The 13,131-nt window shown below is 57.5% G+C and overlaps 2 protein-coding genes across 2 annotated transcripts; one reads left to right on the top strand and one right to left on the bottom strand.

The window, feature by feature from the left end:
- Window positions 1-147: 147 nt before the first annotated feature.
- Window positions 148-10,754, top strand: MFSD12 (major facilitator superfamily domain containing 12). The gene is made up of 10 exons (XM_028519280.2): window positions 148-668; window positions 3,665-3,875; window positions 5,622-5,760; window positions 5,894-6,076; window positions 6,365-6,457; window positions 6,546-6,638; window positions 7,345-7,515; window positions 7,601-7,695; window positions 8,186-8,316; window positions 8,418-10,754. Coding segments are annotated over exons 1-10 (1,416 nt in total). The 5' UTR covers window positions 148-370; the 3' UTR covers window positions 8,420-10,754.
- Window positions 8,968-12,879, bottom strand: C8H19orf71 (chromosome 8 C19orf71 homolog). Its single transcript, XM_028519290.2, has 4 exons — window positions 12,072-12,879; window positions 9,476-9,714; window positions 9,262-9,387; window positions 8,968-9,174 (listed from the first exon to the last, which is right to left on the bottom strand). Exons 1-4 carry the CDS (start codon window positions 12,152-12,154, stop codon window positions 8,996-8,998), a joined length of 627 nt encoding a protein of 208 aa, XP_028375091.1. The 5' UTR covers window positions 12,155-12,879; the 3' UTR covers window positions 8,968-8,995.
- Between the last annotated feature and the right edge of the window lie 252 nt (window positions 12,880-13,131).

The following is a 13,131-nucleotide window of genomic DNA, read 5'->3' as shown; positions in this document are numbered from 1 at the left end:
TTCCGTGGTAAGGGGGGGGTCCAGCAAACCCCTAGAGACCGTGGAGCGCTAGGACCAAGCGGCTCCGTCGGCGCCGGGTGCAGAGGCCAGGCTAACCCCGAGACCACGCCCATTTCCCTGAGGATTGGCTTTTCCGTACCCGCACGCAGCCCGGATTGGCGAAGGAGGCCGCTGCTCCTGGGATGCCCCGCCCCGCTCCTCTTTATCCGTCTATTCGGGTTTACAGGGTTCACCGGCCCCTCGGCGGCAGGCACCCCGGGTGGGGTGGACGGGTTGGACTCAGTGTCAGGGAGAGAGGGGCGCCAACAGCGGGTTTCAGGGTCCCATTTGCTACGCGCCCGACGGCCCAGCGCGAGTCCGGAGCTCCGTCATGGGCCCGGGGCCCCCGGCGAACGAAGCAGGGGCGCCCCGGCGGCCGCTATCCCTGGCGGCCCGGCTGAGCTACGCCGTGGGCCACTTCCTCAATGACCTGTGCGCGTCCATGTGGTTCACCTACCTGCTGCTCTACCTGCACTCAGTGCGCGCCTACAGCTCGCGCGGGGCTGGGGTGCTGCTACTGCTTGGCCAGGTGGCCGACGGGCTCTGCACGCCCCTGGTGGGCTACGAGGCCGACCGCGCCGCAGGCTGCTGCGCCCGCTACGGGCCGCGTAAGGCCTGGCACCTGGTTGGTAAGTTGCGGCCGGGCCGCCCGCATTCATCTGCCTGCCCAGTGCTCCCTGTGGCCTGTGCCTCCCCCTCTATGTCTGCCCCAGGGCTTGAGCCAACCGCCCCCCCCCCCACCCCCGCTCCCGGCTTAACTGCCCTGCTCCCTTTCTGTCTCTCTGTTCCATGGCCTGAAACTGTCCCCGTTGTCTGCCCCATGTTCTGAGTCTCCCCACTTCTATCTGCTCATGGCTGCTTGGCTGACCCGCCAAGCCCCCTTCATATGCCTGTTGGTGTTTCTCTGCAGTTTCGCTTCCCTTTGTCTCTCTGACCCCTGGGGGTTCCCTGAACCACGTTTGGGTTGGGTCTGACTGCCCAGTGTCTCCTCTGTCAGTCCATCTTGTCTGGCTTGACCTGTCCATCTCTGTATCAGGGTGACTATCAGGACAACTCAGTGTGAGAGAGGGTCAGACTGTCTAGACTGGTTGCCTTCAAAGGGCTGAAATAATTTTAGGACTGTATAAATGTAACTACTTCTTAACTGTTAAGGAGTTGAAATCACATTCAGCACTTTGAAAGCAACCTCCAGGCTGATGAGGCCCCTGGTGAAAATGAGTTTGACACCCCTGGTCTAGAGGCCCCTCTGTGTATCCCCCGACCCGCATCTCAAGCAACCTTAGGTGTTTTGGGGGAGCTGCCCTGGCAGCTGAGAGTTGGGGGTCGGGGAGACAGAGGGACTGGGAGTCTGCCTGACGAATGGGGATGGAGTCTGAGGGCAGATGAAAGGGTTGCCCTCTGGCCTGGAGCCTTTGCCTGCCTAGAGGGCTGTCAGGAGAGTAGGCAGCTGGTCCTAGGGGGCAGGGGTGCCCTACCCGGTGAGCACCGATGATAAGGCCTGCGTCCATGCATCCCTTCTCTCCCGCCCAGGCCCTGGGCTTGGAGATTAGCCCCGGCCATATTCCCTGCCATTCCTACCCTGGCAGGAGTGTCTACACCCTGGCATTGGGGGCCTGTCCAGTGTTTTAGGAGGCAGGGCCAGGAATCCTGCCACTCGGGGAATTCTGAACAGCAGCTTTCTAGAAAGCTGGAAGGGGCGTCTGGTATTTTCTTGTCCTTGGGAACCGTTATCGGGGGGAGGTAGTGATTTCCCCTGGGCCCTTGTGAGTGACGTTTTTTTTTGCCAGCCGCAGCAGGCCTCCGAGTAGCCCAAGGGTGGCTGGCATTGCTGTGGCCACATCCCAGACTTGATTTCAGGTGTGTCAGGTGCTCAGGACAGGACATTGCTTTTGGGGTTTCAATGGATCAATAGGAGTTTGTGTGTATATGGGGGGTGACATTCCAAGAAGTTGAAAGGGCTTGTGCAAAGATGTGAACCATCATGGCTTTGAAGCTGCTGAGATGAGAAGCAGCCCAGAGTAGTAGGAGCTCCCACTTTCATACATTCTCAATTCTCACATAATCCCCAGGAAGCAGATAGTTCCATTTTCTCCATTTTGTAGAAACTGAGGCCCGAAGAGGCAAAGTCACATGCCCAAGGTCCCCCAGCCAGGCAGCCGAGCTCCTACAATGGTTAACTGGCCTGGGCAAGAGCAGGGTGGAGTCCGGCCAGGACAGCACATTCTTCTGACCAGTGTCTGTGATTGGTGCCTGGCCCCCAGGCATCTGCTCAGGATGCCCCTCCCAGTTCCAGAGAAGGAACCTGGGTGGCTGGTTTTGGTTTCATTTCCTGATTCCAGAGCCGCAGGGGAGGGCCCAGGGTCTGTGGATGAGGTCATCTCCAGAGCCTGTGGGAGGAGGGAAGTCCAGCTGCCAGACTCCTTCCAGGGGCAGGGATGGGAGGAAAAGTGACTTAGAGAGACCTGCTACCCACCCCAACAGGGCCCACAGCCTGGTGGGGTAGGCAGGCAGAAAACAAGCAAACGGACAAACAAAAGATTTCCCAAAAGAAAGCAGGGTCCAGAATAGAATGCATCGAGGCGGCAAGGGGACTGTTAGGGACTGAGCTGGTAAGGAAGGGGTTCTTTGAGGAGGTGGTGTTTGAGTTGAGTCCTGAGGGATGGAAAGGAGAAGAGGGTTCTGGGCAGAGGCCATAGCCTGTGAAAAGGCCCTGAGGTGGACTGTGCCTGGTGTGTTGGAGAAACAGAAGGAGCCCTCTGTAGCTGGAGCAGAGTGAACGAGGGGGAGAGGAGGAGGTGTGGGCAGGGAGGGGGTGGGGGCAGGTCACGCAGGGCCTTGTGGGTCTTGAGGAGAACCTGGGCTTGTTTTGAGATGCTGGAATGTTTGCCAGGGAGAGGTTTTCTTATGAGCTGATGGGGAGTCAGGTTCATGGAGGGCAGGGTCCAGCATCATCACCTGGCCTCCTGACTCCTGGTGGCTCCACCAGATCCTTGACAGGAGCTGGGGAGGAAAAGCCTCACTCCCTGGGCAAGACAGGAAAGGGAAGCTGTGGGTGTAAATGGTGTGTCTGTAGTGGGCGGTTTTTCAGGGGATCCCCACAGCCCCCTTTAAACCTGCTGTGTGACCTCAGGCTCTCTGTGCTTCAGTCCCCCCCCCCCCCCCCCCCCCCATCAGGGGCAACTTCAGGGAGCCCTGGATTGGCATGGGGAGGCTGTGCTCTCGCTCCCTCTGACTCCCTGGCCGGGTGCCCTGGTTCTTCTTGGTCCCGCCTGCTCACCTGTTATGGTGGGTGGTCTCAGGACCACTCTAGCCTGTTCTGTGTCTCAATTGGACAAAAGGGACATATAGCTTGGACTGGTGGGTGGAGGCCTCGCCCCTCTGTCCTGTTTGGCTGTGTGACTTCTGGAGGACCCAGATCTGTCTGCCTCAGTTGCCCCATTTATCATGGGTGCCATGAGCCTGGGGTGCCCAGAGCTGCTGACCCCACACACCCCACTGTGTGACTTTGGATCTCTAGCCTTTTCTGTGTCTCTATTTTCTCCCCACTGGGGCACACCTCAGGGAGCTCTGGGCCACCGTGGAAAGGTCCGGCAATGTGACCTGTCCCTGCTCTGCCCATCTACAGGCACCACCTGCGTCCTGCTCTCCTTCCCCTTCATCTTCAGCCCCTGCCTGGGCTGTGGGGCGGCCACGCCCGAGTGGGCTGCCCTCCTCTACTACGGGCCCTTCATTGTCATCTTCCAGTTTGGCTGGGCCGCTACGCAGATTGCCCACCTCAGCCTTATCCCCGAGCTCGTCACCAATGACCATGAGAAGGTGGAGCTCACAGCTCTCAGGTACCACCTTGGTGGGACAGGATGGGGAGGGCACACGCACAGCAGGTGAGGGTGCGGGACCTGGGGCCCCACTGTGTGTGTGGTCTCTGCTTGGTCGTGTGGCTCTGGGTCTGTCAGCCCCAGCTTATACTCCTACAGTGCAGTGGATCAGCCACCTGCTGCTGCTCGCGTGAACCACAGGGAAGCCCCAGACAGCACGTGTTTATCAGTCATGGTTCTGGTGGGTTTAGACTCTGCCTCAGCTCAGCTGGGGGTGTGGCTTCAGTGTCAGTCTCAAGGCTTCAGTGGAGGCATTGGCTAGGGCTGGTCTCATCTGAGGCTTGGAATCCCTCCTCCCTGCTCATGTGGTTGGTGCCAGAATTCACCTTCCTGCAGATGTAGAGCTCGGGTGACTTGCTGATTCTTTGACACTAGCAGGAGAGTCAGATCCCAGAGATGGCTTAAGCCCCTTTTCCAAGAATCACCTGAATAGGTCAGACCCACTCAGGATAAGCTCCTTTAATGGCATCTGCAAAATCCCTTTCCCTGTGCCACAGAAGTTGCCTAAATATGGGAATGACATCTCCCTATATTCATAGGTCCCATTCCCGAGGGGAGGGGATTAGGCAGGGCAGGACCAGGGTATGGGAGTCTCCAGGGTCACCTTAAAATCCTACCTGCTGCAAGCAGGTACAGTTGGCACCCAGCTTGCTTTGAGGAGGTTATTCTGGTTTTGAAGATCACAGGAGCGTTTATGGAGAGCTTGCTGTATGCTAGGCACAGTTCTAGGCCCTTCACATAACAAACCCATGTTGTCACGTGCCCAAGGCCAGACCCACATACCTATGGGGCGTGTGAGGTAGGAAAAAGGTACAGGAGGTGGCAGTTCCAGCCAGAAGGGAGAGCAAGAGTGAGGGGGACCAGTTGCCGGAGCTCCAGGTGTTGGAGCTCAGACAGCCTGGCTCACAGTTGGCACCCGGTGGGTGAATGTTACTCTTGCCGTTGGGGTAGCGCCTGCCTATCTCCAGCTCAGCCTGTCTGGCCCCGGTCTGGCCTCCTCCGCACCCCAGCCTTTGAGTTCCCCATCGTGACTGAGAGCCGCAGACGCTAACGGCAGGGGTTGCTCAATGCCTGGGCCCCCGAGGGCCCTAGATGACAGTGGACAGGCTAGGTCAGGCCAAGCTCTGATGTGCTTTCTGCCCACAAACGCTTTATTGCCAACCCCATGTCATCTCCACTGTGGCTTCTAGGTTAGCCTGGTTCTCACTTTTAGAAGGGAAGCCGACTCCTGGTGAGATCCAGAGGCTGCCTGCCCCGCCCCCTCCAGCCCCTGGAGAGACAGGGGCTCCGGGGCTGCAGGCAGGAGCAGACCAGGTGATTCTAGACCTTGCCCTGCTGCAGCCCAGGATCTGGGCGCCAAGAATTCCCGAGTCCTGCTTCCAAATCCCCGGAGTTCTCAGACTTGGACCACAGCCCCAGCTGGCCCTGCTTTACTGAGGCTCTGCATTCCAGTCCCCCCCCACCGCCCACCCCCCCGCATGGTGGTCGGTGGTCAGAGTTGTAACTCATCAGATAATGTGCAGGCTGGGGAAGTGGGGCTGGCAAGGGCTTCCCTGGGGCCACCCAAGGTTTGGTGGCTGAAATTACCCATCAGCCAGAAGTTCCTTAGACTCTACAAGCAGCTCTGTGTGGCTGCCTGGGGAGGAAGTGGCCACGTTGTTTCCCGGGCTGCCATGCTGAGGCCTCGCCCACCCCCGCCCCTGCCAGGTACGCCTTCACTGTGGTAGCCAACATCGCCGTCTATGGAGCCGCCTGGCTCCTGCTCCACCTGCAGACCTCTTCACATGCGGGGTCCACACAGGACATCAGTGACCAGCTGGGGATCCAAGATGTGCCAGTGTTTCGGGTGAGCTGGGATGGGGGGCGAGGATGCTGCTGGCAGGATGGGACATCCCCTACTTCTCCCCCCAACCACCTTCCTGAACTTGGGGCTTGGACGGTGAGAGCCACTGTTGACACCTCTCCTGCTGGATCCTCAGAACCTCTCCCTGTTGGTGGTGGGCGTCGGAGCTATCTTCTCACTGCTGTTTCACCTGGGCACCAGGGAAGGGCGCCGGCCACTGGTGGAGGAGCCAGATGAACACAGCCCCCTGTTGGCCCCCACCACAGCCCGCCCCTTGCTGCTCTGGAAACACTGGCTTCGGCAGCCGGCCTTTTACCAGGTATGTCATGGGGGCACAGCAGGCCGGACTGGATGCCCGTCTCCCACCTGGCCCTTACCGTGCGGAGTGGCAGGCAGGGATGTCCCATAGACGAGCCAATAGCGGATTTTCCATCCCACAGGCAGTGCAGACACTGCTGATCAGTTACTGCTCTTCTCCACCTGACCAGCTATGGTCATTACTAGTGGATCAGGCGACAGCTGCGGCTAGGCCCCCAGTGTCCCCTGCCAGCGGGAGTAGAGAAGGGCCCTGCCTGATCCCTGAGTCATTCCGTCTGCCCATACATAGGTGGGCTTCCTGTACATGAGCACGAGGCTCATTGTGAACCTGTCTCAGACGTACATGGCCATGTACCTCACCTACTCCCTCAACCTGCCCAAGGTGAGCTGGGCAGGGTGGGCCAGGGCTGTGGATGGGCCCTGAGCCTGAGGAGCCCCACCTGACCTGCCTGTGTTCTCTGCCCCAACAGAAGTTCATCGCCACCATCCCGCTGGTGATGTACCTCAGTGGTTTCTTCTCCTCCTTCCTCATGAAACCTGTCAACAAGTGGATTGGGAGGAATGTGAGTGTGGGGGTCAGCGGGGGACGGGGGAGATGCCACAGGCAGGAACCCTCAGAACTCAGATGCACAGAACACAGGTGATTCCATACCTTGGCCTCCACGCCTCGTACATGCCCTGTGTCTCCAACCCATGTTCTAGAATCCTGGTTTCTGAGTGTCTTGGGACTGCAGAGCTCTAGAAATTTCTGTGCCAGCCAGTGCACCAACCAGGGTGGCTACTGAATACTTGAAATATGACAGGCATGACTGAAGAACTGCATGTTTCATTTTTAAACAAGATGTTTCAGAGGGGAAGGGAGAGAGAGAGAAAGAGAGGGAGAGAACCATCAATGTGTGGTTGCCTCTTGTGCGCAACCCCCACTGGGGACCTGGCCTGCAACCCATGCGTGTGCCCTGCCTGGGAATTGAACTGGTGACCCTTTGGTTCTCAGGCAGGCACTCAATCCACTGAGCCACACCAGCCAGGGGTAAATGTTTCATTTTATTTAATTTTAGTGGATTTGCACTTAAGATGTAAATAGCCACCTGTCTCTAGAATGTCAGCTCTCTGATGGAAGTCAGAGGTGGGGATTCCTTAGGGATGGTCCAACTTGACCCCCTCACTTTCTGGGGTTAGGGGCTGGGGTTGGAGGACTGAAGAGCAGAGGGCAGGTGCCAGGCTGGGAGCTGCCCAGTGAGGCAGGCCTGATGCTGGTCTCCTCTGCAGATGACTTACTTCGCGGGCCTGCTGGTAATCCTGGTCTTTGCAGCCTGGGTGGCGCTGGCGCATGAGCTGGGTATGGCTGTGTACGCCGCAGCGGTGCTGCTGGGCTTGGGCTGTGCCACCATCCTCGTCACTTCACTGGCCATGACAGCTGACCTCATTGGTCCCCACACGGTAGGGCTGGTGGGCAGGGCTGGGTGGGGGTTGGGGACCAGGGCCCAGACCTTGGGTGCTGATGTCCCTGCCTGTGTGCCCCCAGCACAGCGGAGCCTTTGTGTATGGTGCCATGAGCTTCTCAGATAAGGTGGCCAATGGGCTGGCAGTCATGGTCATTCAGAGCCTGCACCCCTGTTCGTGAGTGTGACCCATTTGTTAGTTCATTTATCAAGCGTGTAAGAGAGGGTGGGGAGAGGTTGAGGGAAAGTTGTGCAGGGCCTTGTGCAGGACTTGGCTTTTACCCCTTGGGGGTTGGGAGCCCTGGATGGCTGGACAGAGGGGCGCCCCCTTATGGCTGCGCCCAGGAGGGCAGTATATAGAAGGTGAGGACTAGGGCAGAAGCATCCATGCTGGTCCAGCTGGGTGATGCTGGGCTGGACCAGGTGAGGTAGAGGAGGAGGGAGCAGTGGGCAGATTCAGGGCAGACCCTGGAGGTAGAGCTGGCAGTGTGGGCTGAGGTGCTGGATGTGGGAGGAAAAAGGGTTGAGGGCGACCCGCAGGTTCTGGCCCAAATGCTGGGGAAGACAGGGCTGCCCACAGCTGAGGTGGGAGGAGTGGGCAGTCCAGGCTGTGGCTGGAGGGTCTCCACAAGTGTCCACTCCAGCTGCTCTGTCCTCCCCTCCCCCAGCTCAGAGCTCTGCTGCAAGGCCTGTGTGAGCTTCTACCACTGGGTGATGGTGGCTGTGACAGGTGGTGTAGGCGTCGCCGCCACCCTCTCTGTGTGCAGTCTCCTCATCTGGCCCATCCGCCTGCGGAGCTGTGAGTTACACACAACCTCTGCCATTCCCAACCTGGCCACGGGTGGGGGTGCTGGGGCAGGCCCCACGCTCACTGACCCCACCCCTACCCCTCTCTTGCAGGAGCCCCTGGAGTCCAACCCTGACATTTCCCCATGGCCTCCTGCCCTATGCAAAAAAGCTCAACTGCGCACATTCCAGCCCCTGCTCCTCGGGTCCCCACCCCTCCCCTTCCTTGCCTGGCTGCAGGGATGGTGGGTGAGGACAGGATGGGCTGGACTCATCTCTGCTGGGGTGGGACACCTAGCTGGGCCCTCTGGTATCCAGGGGTCTGTGGGTCCTCATGGGTTTGGGGGTGCCCAAGCCTAACTCTAATGGATGACTTGGGGTGCCCCAAGTTGCACAGGGGCAGGATGTGAAGGTCTTGGGGCCCTGGGGCTGCCCCAAGCTCAGCCCCAGCCCCACCTCACTCCCAGCACAGCTGGGGTCTCCAGGGTGCTGCTGACAGTGAATAGAGCCGCTCTCGGGGAGGACGGGCCCCAGCTGTCTGCCTGGCCCTGGAACGCTGAGGGGCAGCAGGGACCCCTGTCCGGGACCTCTGGCTAGTGACTCTCTTTCCCTGACTGACCAGTGCCCCGATCCCCAGACAAGGACAGACATCCAGGGACAGGTGCAGCGTTCCCACAGAGGGACAGTCTTTATCAGACTGCAGACGTGTAATGGGGTTGGAGTCGCTGACCAGTGGATGGGCAGTAGGGTTCCAGGTCCCACTGCCGGTAGTTCTGGGCCGTGTAGCGCGGGCGCTGCGGTGCCGACAGGTAGGGCACGTAGTCTGAGGCCGGCCCCAGCGGCTCCACCCCGTACTGGTGCCTGTTGACCACTGTGGGGCAGGACTCAGGTCACTGCCTGGGTCCGGCTTCCTGGACCCAGACAGTTTTACCCCCAGCCGCTGTGATGCCAGCCTCACCATATTCCTTGCCCCAGATGGGTCTGTCTTTCCACAGCATGGTTCCCCACCGAGGGCTGCGGACCCTGTACTGGGCAGGCACGATGGGGTCGTACCAGGCAGTTTCCCGAAGGTGCTGGGTGTAGGCTGCAGGGGGAGTGGGAGAGAAGGTCATCTCTGGCCCTCGCTCTCCCCTTTGGGTGGCCTGTGTCAAGGCAGGTGGCCAGGCACTCACCTGAGGGCATGCTGTGCTTCCGGTGGCTGTAGCATCCAAGCCAGCGGGCATAAGCCTCCCGGTAGGGGATGTCCAGGGTCCTCGGTAGCGTGTACCAGGCTTCTCGGAAATCCGAGTTGGTTAAGCCAGTATACCACAGCTGGCCAGCCGCATCACATCCCATGGGCGTGTAGGCCCAGCGTACCGCCTGCTTGATGGCTGGTGGCCACCGGGGCCCCATGAGGGACAGGTAGTCATCACTAAGGATTGGGGACAGAGGTTAAGCTTGTGGCTGTCCCCTGGCCCGTCCTGGGCCACAGCTTGCCACAGTTTGCCTTTAGAGTTGGCCTTTTACCCTCATCACCACATGTTGCAACAGGGAGGGGACAAAGGCCCAGCCCACAGTGCAGAGGGCCTTCCTCTCCAGGTGGCTTGTGTCTCAGCACCAGACGCTCCCTCCTCTCTGCCACATCCTCCCCGGGACCCTTACTAAACCTTTTTCATGACTCTCCTCAGGGGACACCAGGGAGGTGGGATTTGAAATCTCTGGCCTTTCCTGGGGTCCTAAGTCCTTGTCCCCCCTCCCAGATGCAGACTCCTTCCCCCAGGAAGCCCCTTGGCTTGGAGGCACACTAGGATGAAGTGGGCTGAGTGGCCCAGGGAGAGCAGGTGAGGGTGCCCAGATTCCTGGGAAGACCCTTGGTGAGGGACCTTTGTGTTGTCACCAGCTGGGTGTGATGGTGAGCTTACATTTAAAGAATAAACTGTGTAACTACACATTCATGCCTGTTCAGGGGTCATCTCTTGTGCAAGTCTTTGGGCTAACAGCACAAGGAGGGCTTCCCGGAGGAGGAGGAGAAGAGGTGGTGACCCATTCCAGGTGAAGGGAGTGATGTGCAAAGGCCCTGGGGCAGCAGAGGACAGTTAAGGAACAAAGAGGCTGCAGTGCAGAGAAGTTAGTGAAAATATTCTAATGATAACAAAAGTCAAGTTGCAATGAGGTACCATTAAAACTAAAAATAGCCTTGGCTGGTGTGGCTCAGTGGATTGAACACCAGCCTGCAAACCTAAAGGTCACCGGTTCAATTCCTCATCAGGGCACATGCCTGGAATGCAGACCAGATCCCCAGTTGGGGGTGTCCAAGAGGCAACCGGTCAATGTTCCTCTCCTGTCTCCTTTCCTGCCCTGCCCTCTAAAAATAAAATCTTAAAACAAAACCCTACAAATAAAGAAAAGCAGAAAAACCTGAAGCTGTTCACATGCAGCTGCTGGGAAACTTGCTAAAGCCGAACCCTCAAATGGCAATTCCTTCTGGACTGGACCCTAGTAGTACCACTGCCCAAGAGACAGGGACACGCACGTGCTCTGACCTGGTCAGCTCGGTCCTGGAAATTCACCCGTAAATGAGGCTGGCTGCCAAAGATGGGGACCGACAAAGCGCTGTTATCTTTACCATACACAGACAACCAGCTCAGAGTTCTCACTCCAGTAGATCTGATCAGAGCATCGAAAGTAGAAACGCGTGTCCCATACAAAGAGGGACCAGCTTGGTGGTTTCTTGGACATCAGTCTTGGGAACCTGATACAGACCGTCATCACCACCCAAAGGGTATTTCAAGATCACCTGGGGTGCCTGACCCTTTTAAAACAAAGATTTTGAACTGCAAAATGCATATGGTTTGTCAAAGGCAATTAAAATGCTCCATAGTAACGAACACTGAGTACCCCTTTACCCCAGCCGCATCTCTTCTGCCTTCTTCCAGAAGTGGGTGGTGCACGCACGTGTCCCTACTGGCACAGAAACGTGGGGACTCACTGCGCCTAATCTCACTTGTTGAAGAAATTTTCTTGGAAATAGAGTGGCACAAAGGGCACTCATTTTTTTTAAAAGCTGAAGAGTAGTGACTTATTGAAACAGTCACTTATTAATGGATACTTGATTGGGTCATGTCCCCCGGAACTCATCATGTCCACCTCGAACCTCAGAACGTGACCCCACTTGGAAAGAGGATCTTGGCAGAGAGAATTCATTAAGATGAAGGTGTGGTAAGGTACAGTGGGTCCTGGTGTCCTAGTAAGCAGTGGGGAACCTGGACACACATGCAGGGGAGGGCACGTGATGCTAGAGGCATAGGTGGGGCAATGTGTCTACAAGCCAAAGGACACCAAGAATTACCAATGAACCACCAGACGCTAGAACATGGGGCAGATTCTCCCTCACAGTCCCAGAAGGAACTGTCCCTGCTGATACCCTGACCTTGTACTTCCAGCATCCAAGACTAGGAGCAAGTACATTTCTGGTGCTCATGCTGCCCAGTGTGTGTTCTGTTACAGCAGCCCCAGGAAACCCCTCGGCGCCTGGTTTCTCTGTTTGCTGCGTGGGCGTGTTCTGCCCACAGTGAGCAATCCTGTGTGACCTGCGCACCCTTGCCAGTCTCCAAGGCTGCCTTGCTCTGACCACCGGTGGAGAGGAGGGTACCCAGGCAGGTGGGTGGGAGGAGATGCAGGGAGCAGATAGTTGAAGGTGCAGCACCAGTGCCTTTTATGAGTTATCAGTGACACTCAGAAGCCAAGCCAAAACCCAGAGGGGCCCTGTCAGCACAGGGCGGTACTCACCTGTAGAGAGGTGCCGGGAAGTCCACTTCCAGGGTCCCCTGGGGGATACAGTGCTGGGTAGCCTCCTGCCTCAGGGTCTGCATGTCTGCCTCTGGGTTCCTGGGTGCTCCTGCCTAGAAGGCCTGTGAGGCCATTGTTGACAGCAACAAAGGCCATTCTCTGTGTCCTGGCAATGCTGCTGGTGGCCCTGGCTACTGGCCAGACCACTCCCTCCCACCCCAGCTGAGGCTGAAGGAAGGAGGTGGGGCCACACCTGAATGGCTGGGGGGCTCAGGGCTCCCCTGGCCCCCTTCCTGTATTCCCACATGGGGCCTCTGAGCCAAATGAAGCTTCGGAATTTTGCTTCTGCATTCTCAGCTCCACCTTTCCAGGTGCTTAGACTCCTCCTCACCCCCACCCAGTCCTCACCTGTTTCCAAAATACACCAGAGGAAAAACCTGCATGCAAATGTTCCCAGCAACACTTCAAAATAACCAGAAAGTAGAAACCCAGGTGCCCATCAACTGGTTAAACAAAATGTACTCCCTCCACACACTGGAATATTACTGAGCCATTTCAGGGAGTGAAGCGCTGACACTCGCTACAATGTGGATGGACCTTGAACACATGATGAGAACTTGTGAGACCTTGAACTCAGTAGAAGCCAGACACAAAACGCCACCGAGTGTGATTCCACCTGTGAGATGTCCAGAGCAGGCACATCCAGAGACAGGAAGTGGGTTTATGTTGCCAGGGGTTTGGGGGTGACTGCTAAGAGATGGGCTTTTTGAGGTGATGGAAATGTTCTAGAATTAGAAGCGCTGTTTGTGCCCCGGCTGGTATGGTTCAGTGGATTGAGTGCTGGCTTGCAAACCAAGGGGTTGCTGGTTGGATTCCCAGTCGGAGGATGCAGGTTCGGTCCCAGCTGGACGTGCACAGAAGACAGCCAAACAGTGTTTCTCATGTCTTTCTCCCTCCCTTCCCCTCTCTCTAAAAATAAATGCACTCCAAAAGAATAAAATAAAATAAAATCTTTAAAAAAAAAAAGAAACAAAAAGAAGTACTGTTTGCACAACATTGT

The sequence above is a fragment of the Phyllostomus discolor genome, chromosome 8 (assembly GCF_004126475.2).
Source record: "Phyllostomus discolor isolate MPI-MPIP mPhyDis1 chromosome 8, mPhyDis1.pri.v3, whole genome shotgun sequence".
Lineage (NCBI taxonomy): Eukaryota > Metazoa > Chordata > Mammalia > Chiroptera > Phyllostomidae > Phyllostomus > Phyllostomus discolor.
Note: the sequence above shows the minus strand (reverse complement) of the source record. Positions and strands in the feature narration are given on the sequence as shown.